Source organism: Thermobia domestica, chromosome 12 (genome assembly GCF_964235325.1).
Source record: "Thermobia domestica chromosome 12, izTheDome1.hap1.1, whole genome shotgun sequence".
Lineage (NCBI taxonomy): Eukaryota > Metazoa > Arthropoda > Insecta > Zygentoma > Lepismatidae > Thermobia > Thermobia domestica.
The window spans coordinates 227,588,321-227,614,071 of record NC_137465.1 but is presented as its reverse complement, the minus strand read 5'-3'; the positions used below and the strand labels follow the sequence as shown (position 1 = coordinate 227,614,071).

At 35.5% G+C, this 25,751-nt stretch overlaps 1 protein-coding gene across 2 annotated transcripts in view; it reads left to right on the top strand.

Moving 5' to 3' along the window:
* The window catches only part of snu (ABC-type transporter snustorr), a 370,795-nt gene that overhangs the window by 257,640 nt on the left and 87,404 nt on the right, over nt 1–25,751 (top strand). For both annotated transcript variants that reach the window (XM_081734791.1, XM_081734792.1), the window contains exon 2: nt 5,592–5,783. In XM_081734791.1, coding sequence (XP_081590917.1) covers nt 5,592–5,783 — 192 coding nt within the window. The remainder of the gene's footprint in view (nt 1–5,591; nt 5,784–25,751) is intronic.

Genomic DNA, 25,751 nt, shown 5'->3' with positions numbered 1-25,751 from the left:
TGTGGAACAAGAGCGCCCTAGATAATATTATTTTACATGAGAAACCGTTATCACGACTCACTTATCTGCTTTCGATTTCGAGCCATTTTGAAAATCGGCATTTATTTTCGCGTTTCTAAACAGCTGAAAACATAAAGCCACTAGGTGACTTGTGATAATGGTACCTCACGCAAAATAATATTGTCTAGGGCGCTCTTGTTCCATATTTCAATTATCTTTTTATCTATTTGAAGATATCACATAATTACTGTAAAATTAGCGGTATTTTAATTTCGCCGGGATGAAGACTCTTAACGTCCCACGATTATGCCGTTAATGTTAAGGGAGACGAATGATTAAGGCAACCAGAGACCCCACGCACCAGAGGTTAGCGTTTTGCCACTGAGGCAACATGCCTCCCTCAATGACTTCCTTCAAGAGACACCACTGATTGTGTTCATTAAAAGCTTCGTTGCAGAGATGATAGGAAAAATGCAGCATGATTAATATTTTTGGTATTCGAATGTTCTAGTGGAGGCCAATATCTTAGTTATTTCAACATCATAAATCGACCTTGCAATGACCATAATAAATAAAAAAGAAAAAAATAAACTTACATTTCTCTCAATACAGTTTACGTTTCTTTTTCAGCACCCAGTAGTTATGAGACGCACCCAACTGCTTAAAGCGAGATTTGTTATTTTTATTTGTTTAAATCTGTTTGTGGTATATGGGTTAAGACAGCTTTTCTCAAACTGTGATTCTAGAGACCTGTCATTGTGGTCGTCTTAGGTTGAGCATTAGTCTAAAAATAACAAAACTAATAAACTAACTAACTAACTGTATGGCCTGTGGAACCCGGAGGTACAATGCCGCGTTCACAAAAGCTCTCCACTGACTTCTATCCTTAGCCAACTGGATCCAGTTTCTACTTTGTATTCCAATCTCTGCGAGATCCAACTTAATATTGTCCTCCCATCTGCGCCTAGGTCTTCCTAATGGTCGTTTTCCGATTGGTCTTCCAGTCAAGACTTTGAAAGCGTCTCTACTTTCTTCCATTCTAGCTACATGACCCGCCACCTAAGCCTCCTAGACTTGACGACCCCTAATAATGTTGGGTAAACCGTATAAATTATGTAGTTCCTCGTTATGAAGTTTCCGCCATTCTCCATTCCCGTTCCCAAATACTTTCAGTCTACGTTCTTCCCTCAGAGCAAGCGACCATGTTTCGCAACCATACAGAACAACAGACATGATTATCGTTTTGTATATTTTAAGCTTCAGATTCCTCGATAGAATTCGCGACGACAAGAGATTTTGAACCGAGTAGTAACACGAATTCCCTGCTTTTAGTCGACAAAAAATATAAGAATAAATTCAAGTGCAATGCATATCACACACGTGTTGAGAATCTCAAATACAAATTACAGCTTATACAGTTAGTGACAAAAGTTATTTCCTTTTGGTAAAATTTAGTTTCGGAATAGCGGTGGAACCAGGGCCTGATTTACGGGGGGTGCAAGCGTGCGCATGGACCCTCTTCATTGTAACTATACATAACTTAAAATGAGAAGCTAGCATTGAAAATAGCAACACTTTCTGAAGTTTTCTACCGCCATGTTTCCCTTTGTGGCTTAAAAGAAAGCGAAGTTTTTGAAAAGCAACAATTTAAGTCGATTTTTTTGAAGATTGAAGGAAAAGGATTCATCAAGCAAAATAATATCCCTCATTCACACCACAGATGCCTAAAGGTATTTTAAAAAATCAAATTTAAATCTAATCTAGGGGTAGTTATTGAGGCACCCTCGTCAGATAATCCTGGATCCGACCCTGGGAGGAAAGTACACAGTTTCGCCGAGTTTCAAGGCTGGAACGTACATAAAATTACATTCTTTTTAATTTACTGAAAACTGTACTCAAATTGTCTTTCCATTCTGAAGGTGTTTACGAAGCTAATTTCGTCAAACGGAAAGAACTTATGTTGCTGACTGTACAATTTAATAAAGTAAAAATTATGCAGATTCTAATATCTAATATAGATGCATTAATATAAAATATTCTCTATAACCTTGAAATACTTTTTAAAACTAATGCCTATTTTATTTCATTAATACTTGTACAAAATAAAGAAAATTTTAATTAATAATAAAAAAATAAAATAATATAAGTAAAATGGTATATGCTTAAAACATGAAAAATGATTTGCTTTTATAAGAGAGACAAGAGAAGAGTGCTACACAGAACATTCTGATGAATAAAAGGGGTTCCTATTTGGAAAAAAGGTTGAGAAACACTTGGTTAAGGCATTTTCGGTGTAAAATTTGCGTGACTGCGAGGTCATTTTTATACAGGTGAAGTATTGCATCTATTATTCTGAAGAGACAGGATATGTATGTAATATTATAAAAGAGTGATGGTCAGTAGATTTATTTATATAATGCTAACGGAAGCTTACTGTTTTCGGTTGAAGCCAGTAGATCCTACGGATAAGTTTGCCTATTTCATCAAAGTACAAGTGGAATGTGATGATGGTAAACGTACAGCAATGAGTCTTATTTTTTGTGTAAAAAAACTTTAGTACGATGGAATATTTAAGTAAAGATTATGTGAAACAGTGAGCAATCATCATGGATTCTTTTATGCTTGAAGAGATGTGAGTTACATTAGTATTCATTATTATTATATTTAATTACTTCGTATTATTAATATTAATATTTATAGCCTGAAATCAAACTCAAGAAGAAATTAAATATCCACTAAAAGGAGTGAATTCGTGTTACTATTCAGTTCAAAATCTCTTGTCGTCGCGAATTCTGTCGAGGAATTTGAAGCTTAAAATATATAAAACGATAACAGGACCTTGTTCTGTATGGTTGCGAAACATGGTCACTTACTCTGAGGGAAGAACATAGACTGAAAGTATTTGAGAACAAGGTCCTGAGACGAATATTCGGACCCAAGAGGAACGGGAATGGTAAATGGCGGAAACTTCATAACGAGGAACTACATAATTTATACGGTTTACCCAACACTGTTAGGGTCGTCAAGTCTAGGAGGCTTAGGTGGGCGGGTCATGTAGCAAGAATGGAAGAAAATAGAAATGCTTTCAAAATCTTAACTGGAAATCCAATCATAAAACGATCATTAGAAACCTAGGTGCAGATAGAACGACAATATTAAGATGGATCTCGTAGAGATTGGAATACAAAGTAGAAACTGAATCCAATTGGCTAAGGATAGAAGTCAGTGGAGAGCTTTTGTGAACGCGGCATTGAATCTTTGGGTTCCATAAGTCATAGAGTTAGTTAATTACATCTCTTTTGTATTTTCTGGCATTCTCGAGGACAAATGATGTCGAACTCCCTCCACTTGCTTTATTCTCAAAACTATTTAAAAAGACAAGTTTTCACTGAATGGCAGTTCTATTTAACCGCTCTTATAGATTAAAAGTTCTGTTGCTTCAGCGTTCGGGTTGCGCGACTTTCCGAACATCTCCTAGGGATGTGCATGGGACTAAGAGTTGAGACTGTTTTGTCTCGTAAACGTGTCATAAAAGTGATGTGTCTTTTGTTACACAACCCTACCACTTCCCTTCTCACCCTTTTTGTATTCTATTTTGCTTAATTAGTGGTTTGCTTAACACTTTTCATGTGCCATTTTCCACTTCAAGCTATCGAAAATGTATACATTTTATTTTTAGCATAGTTATCACATTTGAATTTGAAATAAATTTATTTTTAACAATTTTGATATTCCGACAAAAGAAAAATGTTCCTGTAACTATAAATAATTTATGTAATCTATGCTTAATAGCCCAATCATTCTTTCGTACTGTTAGTTTAAACACAGTCTTATTCTATTGTCTCGATTTTTTACGAGCAATGTAAGTTTCACGCCAACAAATTGCTTAGTTAAGAAAGAAGAGAACATATAGAGAATGAGGTTGTGAAATCAAACTTCAAGAACGACTCGGCAAATATTTCTGAATGTATTATTTCAGGCATCGGATACCGGACGTTCTTTACACACGGAAAGTAATGTTGTTGTCGGAGACTGAAACATAATAACAAGGAAAGAAAACTAAGCTAAGAAATTGTTTCTCAAAAGCTATTCAATAATAGAAGGTGACGAAGCGTCTCGGGCAGAGGAGAATCTCTGCCAAGAATTTCCATTAACATTCGATAACATTTGTTGAAACCAGATACTTTGGTGCTTGTTGGTTGCATTGAAGGTTGGCGTCTGTTTCAGCACCGAGGCTATATGAGACGTACACTCATGTCCAAAATTATTGTCACATGTCTATAAATATGTTGTTTTAGGAATATAATTTGATGACGAATTCGCCCGGTATTTCTTTTAATGTTAGTATGTGTATAATCGGCAAAGACATGTATGTGGAAAATTTCATGTCAAAAGAGCAGTAAATAAGAACAATAAAATGAAAATAAAACTTTCTTGTCCATTTAGCAACATTTTGTTTTACTCATTCTAACTTTCGTATTTATAATTATTTTCCTATGAAATGTACCACAAATATACATTTCCTGATTATACACATAGTATCAGTATTAAAAGTACCCTGCAAAATCATTATCAAATTATATTCTTACAAGAAGACAGTTATAGATATGCGACAATCATTTTGGACATGAGTGTACATTTAATATGAAATCCGAAACACATGAGCACTCACCCGGGTCTCTCGCACCACATATACTAGCTAACCATATTGTCACGAGGAAGCTCCTAAGAAATTTTGAAAGTAAATAGTTTTTTTTTTTTTTTTTGACAAACGAGAAAATACATTTTCCCCATTTAACTGAATTATTTGTGGTCTTAGCTTTTATGCGCCTAGTTCCGAGTCCCACTTCCGTTGGAAGCACTGAATTCTCGGTGATGATCCAGATTCGTACAAAAATAAGGAAGTTATTGTAATTTTTTTAAAGTCCCAAAATCTAGTTTTCAAAGGTAGTAGAATCTGTAATTGGGCTGATATAAAACCCGTCAGCCTTAGTCGTAGGCATTGGTTATAGACTCTTTATGCTATTAGTTCATAGAGTTTATATACGGGTTACCCATTTTAAGAAGACTTGCTTTGACCTTTTCGTGACAGGAAGAAATAACCACCTCAATCAATTGCTGAAATATTCGTACTAGTTATTTTAAAAGTATATGCAGTGGCGTATTTAGGGGGCGGTCTTCCGGGCTTAAGCCCCCCCCCAAATCTTACTTACTATAGTAAAGTACATGAAATATCTTGCTGAATTCTCACATTTTCAGTCAAAGCAAATCCCCCCCCCAAAAAAAATCGTAAATACGTCACTGAGTATATGAATGATATTTTGTTTCTTACTTTTTCTAAGATGTTGATTATAAAATACAGAATGAATGCATTGTGCTGGCTTGTTCTCATTTTTTATCAGTGAAATATGAATTAAGTTAAAAACACACTAAAATAGCTTTTTGAACCTAAGAGCATCAAAGTGATAGGTACCTAGTGCATTTTTTTGGTAAGGATTAGTTTTCTTAAAATCAAATTTACTGTTGATGATGTTTCCTTAACTTTTCATTTACAATTAAATAATAAAATATTTTCTTTTGTTGTTTTGCAGAGAGTCCACGATGGACGAGAACCAAACTGGCCCCATCGACCATCAGGGGCAGTTACAACCTCGTCACTCAACCGTGTGGACTCGAAGGCAGCAAGCAGTTTGCGTCCGAAGGGCGTTCAAACATTATGGCTCCAAGAAGAACCCCAATGTTGTCTTGTGTGACCTAAACATGACAGTCCCAAAGGGAACAATGTAAGTACAATACATATAATATTCCTTTTTGTATTTTTCATTTTCTGCAAACACATACATTCTGTTGCAAGATGGAAGTCTGTAAAATCATCGGAACTGGAATTCAAATTACATTTAATTAATGTAGATGGAATGACAACGCTAATGAAAATCAGATCTCTATAGTGATAAGAATGAATCATTTACTGGAAAAATGTATCAGTGATGCCAACTTGTGGGGAAAATCCCATATCGTGGGAGTTTTTGACCTTATTTTCTTGGAAAGGGATAAAAAGTAGCATAAATGGGATTTTTCGAGAAGATCGAAATTTACGGCTTATTCATTTAGATATTGTTAAAAGTGACTAACAGAGAAATTTAATTTTTAATATTATAGCATACTTTTAATTAGTATAACGTGGGAAATTCATACGTAAAATGGGATTTTTTGCCTCTCGACATGGGATTTCATAATGTTTCAGGTTGGCATCACTGAGATATATATTTCTTTTAGTCACTAAGTACACACGGGTTGCTTGCTTACATATATTTATAACAATTATCTGAAGTTATCAATAATCTTAATACTGTTCAATTTAGACTTAAAACTATCTACTATCTATAATTTAAATGAAAATAAAGTCTGATCAAGGCAAACACGTGTTATTTTAGTTTGTTTTACAGTTTTGGCAAATATCATTAACTTAATTAGATACATTATTATTATTATTACAGTATTATTATTATTATTATTATTATTATTATTATTATTATTATTATTATTATTATTGAATCTATACCAGAGGGTACGGTGGCTCAGTGGTCGAGCGCTTACCTCTGATATGTGGGGTCCCTGATTCGATCCCCGGCTAAGTAAGTTTGTGGTGGACAACATCGTGTGAATGGTTTTTCCGAGGGTACTTCCGTTTCCTCCTACATTCGCATTCCATCGATTCTTCCATCATCATTCACTTGCCTTAAGAGTCTTCATCCCGGCGAAATTAAAATACCGCTAATTTTACAGTAATTATGTGATATCTTCAAATAGATAAAAAGATAATTGAAATATGGAACAAGACCTCCCTAGACAATGTTATTTTGCATGAGTTACCGTTATCAAAAGTCACCTAATGACTTTCCGTTTTCAACTGTTTAGAAACGCGAAAATAAATGCCGATTTTCAAAATGGCTCGAAATCGAAAGCAGATAAGTGAGTCGTGATAACGGTTTCTCATGTAAAGTAATATTGTCTAGGGCGCTCTTGTTCCACATTTCGATTATCTTTTATCTATTTGAAGATATCACATAATTACTGTAAAATTAGCGGTATTTTAATTTCGCCGGGATGAAGACTCTTAATCATTCGTCTCCCTTAGCCAAAAAGGCATAATCATTAAACTAAATGATAATAATAATAAATCTACATAATTTCTTCTGTGACATTACATCTGCCGAGAATTCTTTCCTGTCCTACTTCATTTTAATAAACCTCCTTTTTTTCTTCCTTATCTTGCTTGTACCCTTTTCTTCCACTTCTAGTCTTAATCTTATTCCTTTTCTTCATTTTCACTGTCCCATTGTTCCTTTCTATATCTCTAAACACTGGTCCACTTATCTGCGAAACATTTTTAACTTCCTCTCCACATTCTTTTTACACTTTCTGTTCCTATTTGTTCATTACAACCGGACAGAACTGGGCCTCATCCCTTCTCTGATTCTTACTAACTTGTACTCTAGCGAACAAACTGTTTTCTCATGTCCTTTTTTTAGGTCTTTTATCACTTTTCTTTTTTCCATTTTGTTATTGTTTCTTTATGTCTCTTTCCACAACCTTCATAATATTATTTCTTCTTATACTCGACAATATCGCTTTAACATCTACAGTAAACATCAATCTTTTCTCGCTCCTTATTCTAACTTGATCTATTATCTCCATGACCTCTTCTGTATTTCTTCCTCTATTACTTTCTTGTTGTTATTTCTTCTGCTATCTTCTCCATTTCTTGTTCCAACAGTTAATAAGGTTGATAATGTGTCTGAATAAGGCAACGGTTTATTGCTGAAACCATAACACAGGTTAGTAATAGTGTATGTATGTTTTGTCAGATTTTATTTTTATTTAAGTTATCACCTAGTGATGAAAGTTATAACTTTGCTGCCATTTTGGTTCTAGTTAAGATGCAATAAGTATACATTTTGAACACAGCCAGTGGCGTATTTAGGATTTTGTTTCGGAGGGGTTATGCACAACACGTGAATAAACACTTATATTTTTCCTTTTGGGTGCTGAAAAAATTTAACGAAGTTTTGTATAAAACAAATTTATTTCTGGGGGACTTGAGCCGGATAGCCACCTCCCTAAATACGCCACTGAGCAGAGCAGTTTTTACACAATTCTATCCTATGGTTTTATTAAGAAAATGTAAGTATAAATATATGTCAAGACACAAATTTTTTGTAAGAAGGTGTTCGGACCCGGTGGACCCCGCGTTGGTGCGCTCTTGCTGCATGGTATAACATTTTGTGAGTTTCAAAATGGAAACTCAAGATAGATCGAAGAATATCAGAATTATAGAGTAAATACGGACGCTATTCCTTTGTTTAAATGGACTATATGTTTACCTAGAGATGTTACCGCTAAGATTCTGCCAGGTTCAAATCTTAGGGGCTATCAATTATTGTTTCAACTTTTAATTAATGTAAAATTTACTTTTCTTTTACAATAATTTGAAGGACTGGCAGGGCAATAACCAGCCCAGTTTCTTCGAGGGGGCACAAGTTAATACTGAGGTGGTAATAACAGACCAGACCATCAAGGAATATCACTAAATTTATTTATTTATTTATTTATTATTTGTGGAGTACAGAGCTATAGATATTTTTTACGTTATATTTTCGATTACTTTTTTTTCTTTCTTGAAGGTGCTTGCAAGGGATGTTAATCTCCCCTGGTCACTCTCTAGTTATGGGCTTGCACTACAGCTTTTATATATATATATATATATATATATATATATATATATATATATATATATGCTGTGAACGTTGGATATTATTTCGATACAAGTATTCTTAGGAAGTGCATTTGGTCCCACATCCTTGAAGCTTGTCATGGTGCATAATACGGTATTTGAGTTTGAAATTCTGAGAACGAAGAAAAGCCAATGGAAGATATTTGGTATATACATAGGGCAAGAAATATATAATGTTACGCAGATATAGGACATATACACAGATATAGATATAATTTTACGAAGATATAGATATAGATATAATTTTACGCGTTAAATTGAATTTAATTTCATAACTAAAGTTGCACGAATTTCTTATCTACTTTACTTTTGATTAAATTTAAAAAAAAACAACTTTACTGTGTTCTGTTTTAGAGGGGAGTAGAAAATAATTTAGGGCGGGTAACATTCGTTCTAGCCCTCTTTGGCTTTTGGCCTGAGAATTATTAAATAATAATACAGAGGGAAGATTAGTGTCCAATATTATGAATTCTTTACTTCGCCAATTAACACATTTTCGCTATTCCGATATCATTTTTAAAGTTCTGTCGAAATAATTTTCGCGAATATTAGTACTGTCTAAAATGTTTATCTTACTTTTATATAAGAGAAAAGAGGCCAACAAAGAATGCATGTGAGATTTAAATTTAAACTCAATTCTGCTTGCTTACGTGGTTTGAATACTGGATAAGTGATATTTTGCACTGGCCAGCTTACCAAACATCTACATATTTTACGTTTCGTAGGAGCTATGACACGTCATTACGTTGCGTGCAACGTCTGCGAAAGACAGGAAGCCACCTGATCCACATGATGAAGCCGCGATATCAGAGCTAAATCTGAGGAAGGAAATGACATCGTCAAGAATCCAAGGCCTTTTAAAGAATTTATAATCTCTCTAGTTCAATTAATCTTGCTAATAGACTAAAGTGATAAAAATAAAAAGTAAAGGTTTCTAAACCAAGGGATTGGCGGTGGGATTAAATCACAGATTTCACTTGCACCTCACACTAGCTGAAAGATCTTGCATCATTTTGTCTAGTCTGCGTTTAGTCAAACAATTATCTCATACAATAAAGAGAGATAAATGATAAGATTTGTGTCTGCCATTCTAGGCGAAATACTGTAAGGATCCTCGTTTTTTCCCGCGTAATCTTCATTTCACCTAAAATGGCTGACAATAAAATCTTGCGGAAATAAACTAAAGAGAAATTACAGCAGAGAATTCCCTACTACGTGAAGAATTGAGAAATTGTTATATATTATATTGAGATTATATTGTTTCCAGGTCAATATTTTTGATCTTATGGAACTTTAACCTTAACCAGCTAATGACCATTAGACGAAAGAGGGATCCTTATTTTATCTGAAATGGTGGGAACAAATCTTATTATCTATCTACCATATGAGATTGTTGGTTAGGGTAAACGATACAACGAATGGTGAAGTACAAGTTCTTTGTCCCGTAGCAGATAAAATAAATAAAAATCCATAGCAACTCTCCGATTCTAATTCGTGAAGTCCATTGGCGGGAAATTCCATTTACTGGAGTTCCATAAATCTTTCATTCCAAAGTCACCCTTCAATCCACTGGTTCAAAAAAAATTCTCTCATCTGCTTCTGTCATATTGAACTTGTGCAAGTTAATGGAATGTACATGTATACTGTGTATAAAAGAGTTTCTTACATCAGATTTCCTTTTCATGTCCAATGATTCGAAAGAAACTGGTAATAATGATTAAATTCCCCTTTCCTTCACTCCTTCTGGGTGGAATTATAGTAGAGGATCTAGCCGGGGGGGAGGGACTTCAGTTTTTTGAGTGACAAAAATAATTTAAGCTAGTTTTTTTTTTGTATATATTTTTGAACGTTTATAGTAAACTCATGATATAGCTTCTATCTATCATAGTCTGGGGTCTGACTGTTCCCCCATATTTTACCTTGTAGATCCGCCACTGTAGGAATTACCAAAATTCATGCAAATAAATTGAATATACATCTTCTGAGTACAAAACGTGCTATGTTTCAAGTTGCATGCCTTTATATCAAAGATCCTGAATGAAAATGTAAAAATTGTTAAATATCCCCTTTCTTCAACCTTTGGAGTGGAATTTCTAAAATTTCCAAGTAGAAAGAATATTTTCCTTTTGTCCTTAAAGTAAATACAATTTTCTTTAAATTACGCGAAAATATTGTAGTAAGTGGATTCAGTTCTGAGTTATTGCTATAAATTCCTTCACAAAGTTACACGTTGCTTCCAGCAGTACTATGTTGTTTACAATTTTCGTTTTTATTATCTGCTTGCTATCTGTCCATAAGCACGTACTATGAAGAAAAGCTTCACACTAGCGACATCACGGACACAAATACGCATATGTCTGGAATTGTTGTTTAAAAGGACATTATGTGCGGAATGTATTTCTCAAATTAATCATTTCCAAGAAGAAAGGGTTTATTTCAATCATTAAAATGGTTACGGTGTTCTTCCATGTATAAGTCGCGCCTTTGTTTTCTTGCCTGCACTTTCATATGTACCGTGTCATGCGAAAACGAACTAAGCGCTACTTTCATACTTTTGAGAAAATTACGTTTAAAGGTTGATGTCCAGCATTAATATAGCCGTAATCAAAAGTGAAATTATGTTTCTTTTTTTGGAAAGGTGTTGGTTTCCCTCTCTTTTCGATTGTGCAAAACGTTCTAATGCTTATCAGGAACCAATCGTCGCATTTACGTGGATTTTCAAAATTTGGCGCTTAGTTCACTTTTGCATAACACGTTACATATATAGTAGCGATCTAGACGGTAAGAACTGAGGGAGGGGACAGCCAGAACCCAGACTATGATAGAGTTTACTATAAACTTTAAAAATATATATAAATAATAGATTAAATTGTTTTTGTCGCTCAAAAAACTGGGGGGCTAAGCCCCCCAATTCTGGACTACATCCGCCACTGTTAATATGCCAATGGCATTAAGTTTGTATCAGTACAGCTGTATGAACATATCTGTCGTTCATGTTCAACTATTATGTCATTCATTTTTTTTTTTTTTTTAGTTTTAGATCATAGACCCGATATATACAGGGTGTAACAAAAGTCCGGTGCCATAGGATAATTCTGTTATGAGTAAAAGATAGGGAAAAAGTGGTCTTTATTTTTTGCTGCTTGTCCATAAGTACTCACGTACTACGAAGAAAGCTTGGCACTGACAACTTAAGAGTATTTCAGGAACACAAAGGTCCGAAAATATCGTTTAGGAGACATTGTTTGTAAATATAACTCCTAATTAATCTCCTCTGGAAAGAAAGAGGTTGGAGGAAGTAGAGAAAAGTTGGAAATAAGTGGGTTTTCAATCTAAACTCGTGGAATTTTTCTAATTGCATTAGCAGTTTAAGCTGGTAACGTGATTAATGTTAAATGAAAAAGCAACGTTTCTACTTCAAAAGCTGTTCGAATGGAAGTAAGGGAACGCAAAAAATAGCACGGGGAAATGCACATTGTAGTATGAGGGAACTAAGAACACCTCAAATCCGCTTCTTAAGAATGTTATATTGTTGGCATGGTTAGGGACCAAGGAAACAGGATACTCAAACAAAAACGTTGTTTTTTTTTTTCATTTAATATAGGACACCTTACCAATGTGGAGCCCAAACAGTTGGTGTAATTCGAAAAATGCCATTACTTTAAATTCAAAATAATCTATTAAAAACAAAATGAATCTTTCTATATGGTCTAGAATTTCACTCGTGGGAACAAGTATTCTGAACCTGGAGCCGGAAGGTACTGTGCGTTCAGTGGCGGATCCAGGATATGATCAAGGGAGAGGCTAAACCATAGTTTGCAGCTTTATCCAGTGTAAAGCAGGATTGAAGCCCGTTTTATTCAGTGTATACCTGAGCATCAAGGGGGCTATAGCCCCTATAGCCTCCCCTTGGATCCGCACCTGTGTGCGTACATATGTTTCAAATATTTTGTGTTAACCGGCATGTCAAATACCAAAATATAAGAAATTGTAGCGTTAATTTAATTTACACGATTGCGACAGAATTACATGAACAAGTTTTGTGTTCAATTTTCTCAAGCAAAGTAGATCTTGTAGTTAGTTTGAGGTGCGGAGGAAGAAATAGAAATAATCTTCCAAGCAAATGTCATTTCTTTGTAAGCTGCCTTTGTGCACCAAGTTAGCATAAGATCATACAAAAGCCAAGACAATAAATAAAGCTTCCGTTTCGAAACAACCATTGAAAGAAACTAGATGTTGCGTCGGTGCGCTCTGACCAAAAACATGGTGACACAGCATACCTTGTGCAACATCAGCTTTAACTCTATTCGAGAGCAAAAGGAGAAGGTGTTTTTCTTGCCTGGAGCAACGAAAGAACGTGATTTCCTGGTTGGCTAGTGCAACAGGGAATGTTCAGTGAAACACCACAATGACCCACATATCGCCATTCACCCACAAACATTACACAACTGCTACGTAACGATATTGTTACTTGGGCTCCTCCTTGTCTAATGAACCCGACATGTGACTGATCCGGAATCTTCTCTGTTGTACGAATTAATTAACGTCCGAAGAGCATAAACTGGAACAAAATCTTATGGTCATTTCTAAATTTATGCTTGGTCGCTTGTATCAGTTAATTGCCATAATCTAATATAAAAATATAAGTGGGGTCTCTTGTGGGCACTGTTAACAACTCTTATTGGCTAAATGGCGCTAAATTAATTTTTGAAAGTCGCTAAAATACCTATTTGTCGATTTTAAGCCTTTTTTGTTTTTGTTTTTGTTTTTTTTTTCGAAACAACATAAACATAATAATATTAATGCTGTTGGTATTGGGGTTTATCTATTCTTAACTTAAAAAAACACAACATTTTTTAGGTAGGGGTAAGAAAAACGCATAGGTCGCACATTTTAGTCATTTCAATTTTCAGTTACATAGCATAATGCACTACACAGTACACAGTGCAATTAGATACAGTAAAAATGCATTCGAAGTGCCTTATTTGGTTCTTTCTGGAAAACAAAACGTGTAATAATTACCCGCAAATATTTTTTTATTCACTCTGTCCCGAAGTGACAAGTGTCAATCTGAAGTAACATACTTTAATATGAAACAGTGTTGTCAGTTGTCACGAGCCAGTGGGGAATGCCCGAATTCATCACACATGGTGTATTTCAGTGGCGACATCATGAACCACACATGTTATTTCCGAATATTCCTTTTGTTGTCCTCACATAATGATTCACGCTCGTTTTATTCACAAGTGTCGTGACAGTCGCTCAGTAAGTAATATCGAAAGGTTTAAGGGACAAAGGTATTAAGAGAATTTGTCAGTTTTGCCGCCAAAACACTTCAAGAGTTACTGAAAAAGTCGTTAGTCGATTTTGTGAAAATTTTGTCGCCATCCGCCTCTCCGAATCCGCTAAATTTAGCGACTAGCTAAGAATGGCAACACTGATTGTGGGAAGTCATGTGAATGACAATTAGAATGGTATTACTGAGCGTTGGGACATGGGAAATTGCAAATTATTTGGCGTACTCATTCTTATATACAATATTTGGGATATTGGGTTGATTTTCTCTCTGTTTCATCTCTTTAAATCAATAAAATTTTTATTTTTGCTTATGAGGCTTCTCTCAAGAGATACCACTACGAAACGAATGTAAATGTCATTGAGAAGTTGTCCAAAAAATCGGTGCAAGAAATTCCGGCTTAGCACCATATACACCTCTTTAGCTCTCGATTACTTCTATTTCGAATCAATCCTTATTGTTCCCATTTTTCATTTCTTTCTTTCTTCCTTTTTCTTTTCTTTTAAATAATCGTTCATTGACTTTTAAGATTCCTTCCGAACGGAACTATAAGGGACGATGTTATTATGCCCTTTGATTTAGCGTTGAAATTTCATATTTACAGCTTTGAGAAAGGACCGAGGAATCAGAATCAGTGTTTTAGGAAACAATCGTATAGAAGAAAAAATCCTGAAGCTAAATAATTAGTTCTAGCTTTCCGTACGAGAGGCTCGGGTTCTTTCTCGACGGAAGTACATGTGGCTTCAATCTATCAAACGAAAAATTATAAGTATATGTCTCTTACAACCTTGGTGCTATAAACACACGTTGATTTTTTTTAAAAAAGCATTTTCATCATGGATATTAATATTACTAACTGGTATATATATATATTACATCCGAAAGTAACAGCTGGGAAATTAGTTGAAAATTAAGAGAAAGTTTAAATCAGTAATGCATCTCTTCGATAAACTGAGCATGATAAATCCTGTGTATCATACAAATAAATTACTGCATCATATCGTTCTGTTTCAAGTAATTTAGGTCAGACAAAATGTTTAATAACAATATAATATTGCAGGTGCAAGGTCAGGCCGGAAACAGGTTCTGAAAGTATTAAAATATAGATCTCTGCTAGCACTGGTTGAACAAAACATTAGTTTAATACAAAGATTTGTGAGAAATTTTGAAATGACTTTTTCATTTAATGAGTGCTTACAAAAATGAAATGAAATGAAATCTGTAAGTTTTACGTCCCACGGTTATGCCGGTTAGGCTAAAGGAGACGGTGATAATGAGAGATGAGTGAAATGGTGGAATGAAGAAAGTGGGAGGAAACGGGAGTACCCCGAGAAAACCCACGAGCACGGTGTTTGTCCACCACAAAGTTCACTTGGCGGGGGCTGGGATCGAACCCGGGACCCCAAGCACCAGAGGTGAACGCTCTACCACTGAGCCACCGCTCCCACCATTTCACCCAATCGACCCCGGAACCGCTCTCACCAAACACGAGAGTTCATTTAAACCAGCCCAGTAGTCATTATTGATCAGTTGTTTGCTTATGTGTTATATACAAATTACAGGTATTTGTCCTCCTGTATCAGTGTGCAAATGTTGACTGAGCATAATTGTTGAGCGAATTACTCAAACTTTGTAACCGGGGACCACGGTGGCTCAGTGGCAGAGCATGCACCTCTGGTGCCTGAGGTCCTTGGTTCGATTCCAGCTTGCGCCATGTGAGCTTTATGGTGGACAAACACCGTGTGCATTGGTTTTCTCGGGGTTCACCCGTTGCCTTCCACTTTATTCATGCCACCATTTCATTCATTTTTCAACATCTCCGTCTCCTTTAGCCTAGCAGGCACAACTGTGGGGTCTACAACTTAAAAGATTTCATTTCATTTCGAACTTCGTAACCAACAGCTTAAAATAAATTGCTCCTACAATATTAGTTGATCCAAAATCCCATGATGTCATGTGTGTTGCTTATCTCACAGGGGTAACGAACTTCAAAATCTTAAAGAACATACTTCGCTGCGTGTTTCTTTGGAAGGCAGGTTCGTTTCTGCATAGCATTTGACAGGTAGACTAGGAGAAGACACTAGGTTCCGAACAAAAGTAGGACAGCCAGCTTATTTCTACTATGGTTTAAGAATATAAGAAAAGCTAGTAATTAAGAAGCTGGAATATAGGTATAATACTGAGATATTCAGCTTGTATATGTCCGTTGATATTCTTTCGTTTTAAGACTATTCAATAGTAAATAAATCAGATTCTTGTATATCATTATGCGTACTTTTTTTTAAAAAGTTTATTAGATAGGAGAAGTTCTTCCGTGTTCAGACTTAAATTGCGAATAAATGTGAGAAATACAACACATAAACAATAATATATAATTGTATAGTGTGTTATTAGTGGCTAAAAAATAAGTTCTAATAAAAACGAGAGCTGATGTCTTGGCAACGTGACATGAGAAAGTGATGTTTCGTGACCTATAAATGCCACTACACAATTACAAACTCAATATCTTTGCCAGGAAACGAAAGTTCAAGTACAAATCCCTGGCACTTGGTGCGCTGCAGTCGCAAGTGGAACTAATTCTTATTTAATTAGTTATTTAAAAAAAAAAAAAAAACTTTAGGTTTATTTATAGTTTCGTGCAATATTTTCGTTGACTGAGAAATGCTCTAACATTATATTTGTTTGAAGTCCCACGATAAGATGTCTTTCTTTCTCGTTGTAATCACAAAACAATTTGTTCCTTCTAAGTTCTACTTCTGGTTTAGCATCACTTAAGCTCAATTCGGAAGACAGCAGACAATTAAGCAAACTATTTATCGGAATGTGGTATTACGTTCTTTAAAAATATTTAAAAAAAAAATCATACTGATAGCTGAAGTCGTTCAGAATAACAAAAGAAATTGTGTGAAAGAATGCGTTTCTGTTTGCCCGTCTTAAGTCGGTAGCCACATTAGAACTAAAACTTAAACATGAAGAAATTAGAATTGTTTCCATGTAAACACAGTTGCATTATAAACTCAATAACACGTAACGTATGATTTTTGGCAACGGACCAATTGTACGTCATGGGCCACCAATACAAAAGAACAGGAGAAATCCTTGAGAAGTTTAGCGACCTTCACGTGCACAGCTTATAATGTTTGTAATTTATCAATAGCCTACCTGTTGGGTCAAAGTTTCCTGTTTTGCGTGTCCTGCGTGTTGCAAATAAATCTTGTTATGTATTCTCATTGTTTTATTGACATTTTTAAAGCTGTTTATATTGTCCTTTCATTGATTTTAAAAGTGGCACGGTCAATTCATAATTTTTGTTCCAATCTTCAGAATGTGTTGAAGACCAACGAGCGTCTAGTGGCCGATTGTATAAGAGATCACGACTGGTTTTAGTCGGAATCCTTGAGAGACGCAACAGTGGGAAGAATTTCATTGCCAGCGACTTTGGGTAAATCCTTGACGAAATTTGTATATAACAGACACACACACACAAATTCAAACATATGAAACAAGAGGAAAAAATAGCTATTTAATTTTTACCAATTCTTGGATCTCTCTGTTGCTTAATATTTCTTCCTGCCTCTCTTTTATACAGCAAACAACAAGAGAGTGATAATTTATTTTGTAAATAAAAACTTAATACAGAGGAAGTTGGGTGAAGGACGAAACATAGAATACTCCAGATGAAAAGATATTCACTATGCATGGCAAAAATTCAATAATATATATATATGAATTTGCGTCTATGTGTCGTGTTCTACCGTGAATATTTTTTTCTGATAAAATGGCAGCTTTGTTGTATAAGGTTAATAATATGAAATTTATTTGATTGCCGTGCCGAAACAAATTTCAAGTTTTAAAATAATATTTCTATTTATTTTATAAACCTTACATAAATTATTACAAAATAAATAAGTTATTACAAAATAAATAGAAGCATTATTTAAAAAGTAGTAAACAAGAAACATAGACAGCATGATAAGTCATCAATTACCGTTGACTTCATTTTTGTACTCGCTGCCTTTACCTACATTTTTGAGTAATTCAAATTCTGGTCACACTGTAATTTCTATGGATGGCAACACTGAAAATTCTTCCGATTTGTATTTTCGGGTGTAGAATAACATTATCTATTATTGTGGTAAGTTACACTTTATTACCTCTTTCCACTTACGAAAAACGGGCAAAAGAAAAAATATTAGTTTTTCAAAAATATTTACTAGTCTTTCCCCTTAAGAGGGAGAAGGAGTGAGCCACAGCGGCCGGAATATTGGTGTTCAATTTAACATGGGATCTCAATCATTTTTTAGGGAAATCATGGTTTCACTTCGTTGTTTTGCAAAAATGTCTCAATAGCTCACTCAATATGATGCATCTCATTTTAAAGGTGCAATTTGAACTCTGTGCCTGATATTTTCTTCTTATAAATACGGATAATTATAATCCAAATTCCCATAAGAAAATGATCAAAATTAGGGGGGAAAATCTTCTGTTTTTTTACAGTAAGGAAAAGAGCTAAAAACTTCGGACTTTTTTGAGAATGGAGTACTATCTTTGTATTTGTGCGCTACTGTACTATTTTTTCGCTGTTTCCAAATACATCCATTACACAATCGATGAGAAATTATATCCTTCATCATTGAATCTACAGAAATCAGAAATCAGATTTTTTCGTGTTCACGTACTTGGCCGTCTAACTGCTAGATGGCACTATAGTCATTCCTCATCCCACTTTCCTTCTCAGCGGGAGTCAGTTCTTTTGAAGACCTACTTTGAACTTCTTAACAGGGGCGGGAGGAAGGAACTCATTGTGAAGAACGGGAACTTCAAACACGAGGAATGGCAAAATTTATGACCTCTTTAGTTGATGGTTTCTGTTTCAGCAGTACAGTGTATTTCTAGATGGTTTCTATGAGAAGTAATTTAGGAAGTCAACTTTTCGACATAGATTTGTGAAGGAGAAGCCGAACCAGTCTTCGTTTATGTATTCCAAGAAAGAAATGAAAACTTCCTGCAGGACTGAGAATATACATGCAAGAGAAAAGATAAGATACATTATTATAATCTTTAGGGTAGATTAATCCCCGAAATATTCCTTGTTTACCTGCCAAAAAAAAAAAATCAAGAATAATATAGAGCTCTTTCATCAGCTTCCATCGTACAATAAGACACACACACATATTATATACATCAAGGCCGGCCTTAGGTGGTGCGGGGCCCGATTGGGAACATTTTGTGGGGCACCGGGTTTATAACTAATTTGCACCAAGGTATGTAGAGCCTATATATATATATATATATATATATATATATATATATATATATATATATATATATATATATCGGGTGTTGCAAAATAAGTGTTACAACGCTTGGGAGGTGACTCCTGCCACTGAGACAAGAAAAAAAGTTCTCTTGAACTTTCCGCTATCGGACATAGTTTCGGATCTACAACGTGCCGAAAGCGTGGGAAAATGACTTTTGGACGCCAATAGTTCGGAAACTATCCAACGTAAAGAGAGCGGGTAAAAAATTCACTGAAGAAGTCATACCTGCTGTATTGAATTTTGCATGTTTCACAATCCTATCATGCACGCGCAAGGGATTCCCCAAAGTAACGTAGGGATTCCCGGATAATCCGCTAAATGAAAATTGGTCTAAATTGATATGAATTGATAGGGTTTCTACCAGGTAACAATAATTCGTTTGTATTAAGTCGATATCTGCAACAAATACAAAATGGCGGACACCTTCTTGCCCGTTGTGTGTGGTTGCATAATCGCCAGGTACGGATGCTGGCCAACAGTGACGTTCTGAGTATTAAGTGTATCGAATTTGTACTCAAATGCTCTAGAAAGACATCTGGAGTGTCGGTAAAGAACAACAGATGAAGCAGGGTGATCACATGTGTGGAAATACTTAACGAAAAATGCCCAGAAAAAATGTACTCATACTAAGTAAACGTGAGTTCAAAGCGTCGGAAATGTAAGGATTAGCGTAAAGAACATGAAAGCCATTGCCAATTGACCAATAATATTCCCTTAAACCGATGCAATATGATCTGCACGGTTGCATACCAATAAGGGTGCAACAACTGAGGCCAAGTTGAAATTGTCCAAGGGGACTCACAAAGAAACTGGGTAAACTAAAGGAATGCCACTAGTGGGATCGCATGGTCGATATTGAAATGTGGCCAATGTGTGTGTTGATATCGACATGTAGTTAATGGACAAATGTCAACATGTCCCACTACTGCTGGGACACCGTCTCACCTGGAAAAACTAGGAAAATAACGTTGTGCATTCTGCTATTACATCTGGTGCACTTTTAGGTAGAACGTAACTAGAACACGATTGTATCAATGACTCTCTTTGTTTGGGACATTTCCCACAGTCGACACATATGAAAATAACTCTCTTAATCCATGGTTCAAATTCTGATAGAGCATGAAAATAACAAACTTGTATAATGTCCCACGTCTTCTGGGACATACGGTGTACTCAAAATATAGGAAAATACCTCCAGAAATTCGTGTCTTATACACAGTACACATGCCAATACAAATATGAAAATGAACCAATTTAGCACACATAACACTACAGCTGGAACACCATACATATGGAAAATAAAACGACATGAGAAATAGAAAGAAACGTCTTAAAACTCTGATTGTTTACAACTGTGCAGTAGGAGTAATAACATGAAACACACAAGCTTGTCGGGAGGCTGTACAAGAGCGCTTGCCAAACAAAGTGGGTACTCCTCAAAGAAATGAATACAGAGAAAGTGAGGCTTCCTCGAGCCTCAGGGCTAGAGCGCTCGCTTTCGATCGCGTGGTCGCAATTTCCAATCCTACTGGGAGCCCACGGCCTCAGATTCAAGACCCGAGTAGTTATTTTCCTATTTTTCGCACGTGGGACGGTGTCTTCGCAGTAGTGGGACATGTTGACATTTGTCCATTAACTACATGTCGATATCAACACACACACTGGCCACATTTCAATATCGACCATGCGATCCCACTAGTGACATTCCTTTAGTTTACCCAGTTTCTTTGTGAGTCCCCTTGCACAATTTAACTTGGCCTCAGTTGTTGCACCCTTATTGGTATGCAACCGTGCAGATCATATTGCATCGGTTTAAGGGAATATTATTGGTGAATTGGCAATGGCTTTCATGTTCTTTATGCTAATCCTTACATTTCCAACGCTTTGAACTCACGTTTACTTAGTATGAGTACATTTTTTCTGGGCATTTTTCGTTAAGTATTTCCACACATGTGATCACCCTCCTTCATCTGTTGTGCTTTACCGACACTCCAAATGTCTTTCTGCAGCATTTGAGTACAAATTCGATACACTTAATACTCAGAACGTCACTGTTGGCCAGCATCCGTACCTGGCGATTATGCAACCACACACAACGGGCAAGAAGGTGTCCGTCATTTTGTATTTGTTGCAGATATCGACTTAATACAAACGAATTATTGTTACCTGGTAGAAACCCTATCAATTCATATCAATTTAGACCAATTTTCATTTGGCGGATTATCCGGGAATCCCTACGTTACTTTGGGGAATCCCTTGCGCGTGCATGATAGGATTGTGAAACATGCAAAATTCAATACAGCAGGTATGACTTCTTCAGTGAATTTTTTACCCGCTCTCTTTACATTGGATAGTTTCCGAACTATTGGCGTCCAAAAGTCATTTTCCCACGCTTTCGGCACGTTGTAGATCCGAAACTATGTCCGATAGCGGAAAGTTCAAGAGAACTTTTTTTCTTGTCTCAGTGGCAGGAGTCACCTCCCAAGCGTTGTAACACTTATTTTGCAACACCCGATATATATATATATATATATATATATATATGGTCTAACTCAAATGTCAATACATACAGTGAATGAATTTAAAAATACATGTTTCACCCTTGCGCTTCGCAATTTTTAATGAAGGTTCTGTACCAGTATTTCATAGTTTTCATCTCTTACAAGTGAACTTATCGATGTCGAAATTTAGTTTCTTGGCCAACTTGGCAGAGAAATGTAGAATATCAAGAAACGAGCGTAAGCAAAATTTAAAGTGCTTCTGTCCATAAAGATGGCCGCAGTGGCGAAAAACCTGACTGACCAGAACAAGCCATAACAATGCGTTTTAAATTTGAAATTTTCGTTTTATTTGTAAAACGGGTAAACGGATGAAAACCAAAACCACATTAACCGACACCGGGGGAAGTAGACATCTATTTGAGGGTATGCTTATCATGGCTGCTATCTTGTGTCTCACTTAACTTCTATTTTCTTTTTAATAGGAAGGCGGTCGCATGTAATATATCAAATTGGGGTAAAATTTTACGAGAAATACAGTGGTGCAGTCTATGTTTCCATAAGTTTATATTTGTAAGACATACTGAAATACACATTGATATAAATTAGTTGGTTCAAAGATTCCTTAACAGCTGTATCTTTTTGAAAACAATTGAAGTCAGGGAAACCTAATGTACGCTAGTGAGAACATCGTAGGTAGCTACTTATGAAAGGTATAATCAGCTTGAAATCGTCATCGACTGTAGACAAAATGAAATGGTGATGAAAGGATTACAAACTTCAAGGAACTGATTGCAGATGAATGACATATTTTCCATTGGATTCTCCCGGTCTAGTTAGAACACAAACCTTCATAAGCAGCCACCTATTCAGTATGAACTAGTATACATTTGTTTTTCCTGACTTCATTTTTCAAAAGAAAAAAATCCACGGGATTTTTTGCAGGAGAGGGCAAAGTTTGTCTTATGGTTTTGAATTTTTAATATAAATACAATATAATAAGAGAAAGGATATGCAAAGAGCTCGCACTGAGGCTGATTTATTTGATACCATCTCGGTAGTATCACATGACGTAATCAGTAAAAACGCCAGGAACTTTTACTTAGTGGGATGTTCAAAATAAAAAGGGTGTGCACCCAGAATAATGATATACATTTTTACACTAACTCAAAGAAAACAATATTTTTACGCCCAGGGATGCGTGTAAGGAAATTTAGGGGAGTGTTAAGGTGTGTAAGATACTCCCTAGACATAAGATCTATTTTTACAACAGAAGTTATAAACATAAAAAAACTAAAGAAACTACTGCAGCATTAAATTCAGAAAATATTTGCTTATGCCCGGAAGCAATATAAACTATTCATTTACTTGTTAGGGAGATGCAATACCTTCCCTTGTGGAGTCCATGGATATACCTGTATTGTAATATGCTGTTGTGTGTACTTGATAACCGAGAGTAGCAGAACAGATTCACTTGACTGGGGGCCTCGCGCACATAATGGCGTGTATTAGGAGCAAAATTTAGTCATAGGGACCACAACACACTTGTTTGCTTTGAGCCTAATATACTGTTAAAACGGTACTGGAGAGTAGATTAGAGACTGGACAGTAGAGTAGACGACTCTAGCGCGGGGCCCGATTGGGAGCAATCGGTCTAAGGCCGGCCTTGATATATATATATATATATATATATATATATATATATATATATATATATATATATATATATATATACAGTGGCGGATCCAGGATATGACCAAGGGAGGACCATAGTTTGCCTGTTTATCCAGAGTAAACATAATTGAAGCCCATTTTATCCAGTGTATACCTGAGCGTCGGGGGGGGGGGGGGCTATAGCCTCTATAGCCACTCTTGGATCCGCACCTGTATATGTATACTATTTACAGTGCCGGATTTACGTATAAGATAAGCAAGCTATAGCTTAGGGCCCCGCTCTCTTGGGGGCTCCAAAATCTAAAGAAAAACTGGATATACATTTCTACAATATAAGAAAATTTTAAAAAAATTAAATTTAATATACGTAGCAAGTGCTTCCTACTGTGTAGCCTACATTCATGGTGCTCCATGTAATTAATGGGGCTCCTTCTGTTAGTCTGCTTCCTAAATTATCTCTAGTTTCTTTATTTCTGTATGTAGGGTGCCTATGTTCATCTGGACACATAAAGGGCCCCATTACCTTAAACAGCTTGGGGCCCCACTAAACCTAAATCCGACTCTGACTATCTATTTATGCATGTTTTCTCTCTCTCTTTTCGAAGCAGTGTTTCTTTGATATTGCTTCCAATTCTGGCAGCTTTTACCAAGGGGGAAGAGTCCTTACTCATTCCAGGCATTCAAACTAGGGACTGGACTACTTGCTTCCAACATTCCGTCCCCCATGTATCCCAGTCTGAATCAATTGTCTAAAGCCCATAAAACACCCAAATTCAAATGTAGATGTTGCTCATCAGTGTCGACACCTAAATATTTCTTAATCAACGGTAAGGGTGTTTGGTACCCTCAATCTGTCTCCCTCTTATTAGCGGAGAAACACTCTATATTCGGCAGTAATTCTTTTTTTTTTTTTTTAAAAAAAAAAAAAGTGCTCTTTAATGTATGTAGTAACGCATAGGAAACTAAATTTTAATATACCCTAGTAGTATAGAAACGCATCATACGGTACCTTACCAAAATAAACACCCTATGCCAAGGATGGAAACATTAACAATAATAAAAAAGATAATAATAAACATTTTAAAGAAATTCTTTCATTAATCAAGTCGCACTTAAAAGTAAAAAGCAATTTTGTTTATGCATGACTTAAAAAAAATGAGATGCACTCTAACACAGGCTTCAAGTTACTTTATAAATTCTTAAAATAACACGCCCCATTCTTTTTATTTAGTCTTGCATAAACAAAATTATTTTTAACTTTTTATTGCGAATTGATTAACAATAGAATGTCTTTAAAAGGTGTTTTATCATTTTTTTATTCGTTGGACACATTTTCCAAATCCTAAAGTGATATGCAACCAGGGAAATAAGGGCTGGTTAAAGGCTAGTATTTATTTTAGGATAAAATAGTTGAAAATAAAAAACATATTAAAATTTGCTTTTAATATAAATAGATATATTGCAAAGTATGAAAGTAACAATGGAATATTGTATTGTCACCGAACTTACGTCGCTCTGCAACAGTTCTTAGTTCTATGACGTTAGGAAATAAGTTCAATTTATACGAACACTTATTCAATGTTTGAAACAAACACCTGTTACGTCATTGTACACTCATGTCCAAAATGATTGTCGCATATCTATAACTATCTTCTTGTAAGAGTATAATATAATAATGATTTTGCTGGGTACTTTTAATACTGATAACTTACTATGTGTACAATTGGGAAATGTATATGTGGTAAATTTCATAGGAAAATATTTATAAATACGAAAATTAGAATGAGTAAAACAAAATGTTGCTAAATGGACACGAAAGTTTTATTGTTCTTATTTACTGCTCGTTTGACATGAAATTTGCCACATACATGTCTCTGCCGATTGTACACATACTAACATTATAAGAAATACCGGATGAATTCGTTATCAAATTATATTCCTACAACAATATATTTATAGATATGCGACAATAATTTTGGACATGAGTGTACCTTCCTGAAGAAGGTGACACATCTTTTAATTATATTATTAATGAAGTGGTCTATTTCCCCAAATAAAAACCAACATCAAGCGGGACATATGCTCCCTCCTGTCCTTCTAAGCCGGTCCCCAAGGCTGAATGTAACATTGCGGCCCTTTCCTGTTGTGATAGGAAAAACTCAGGATTG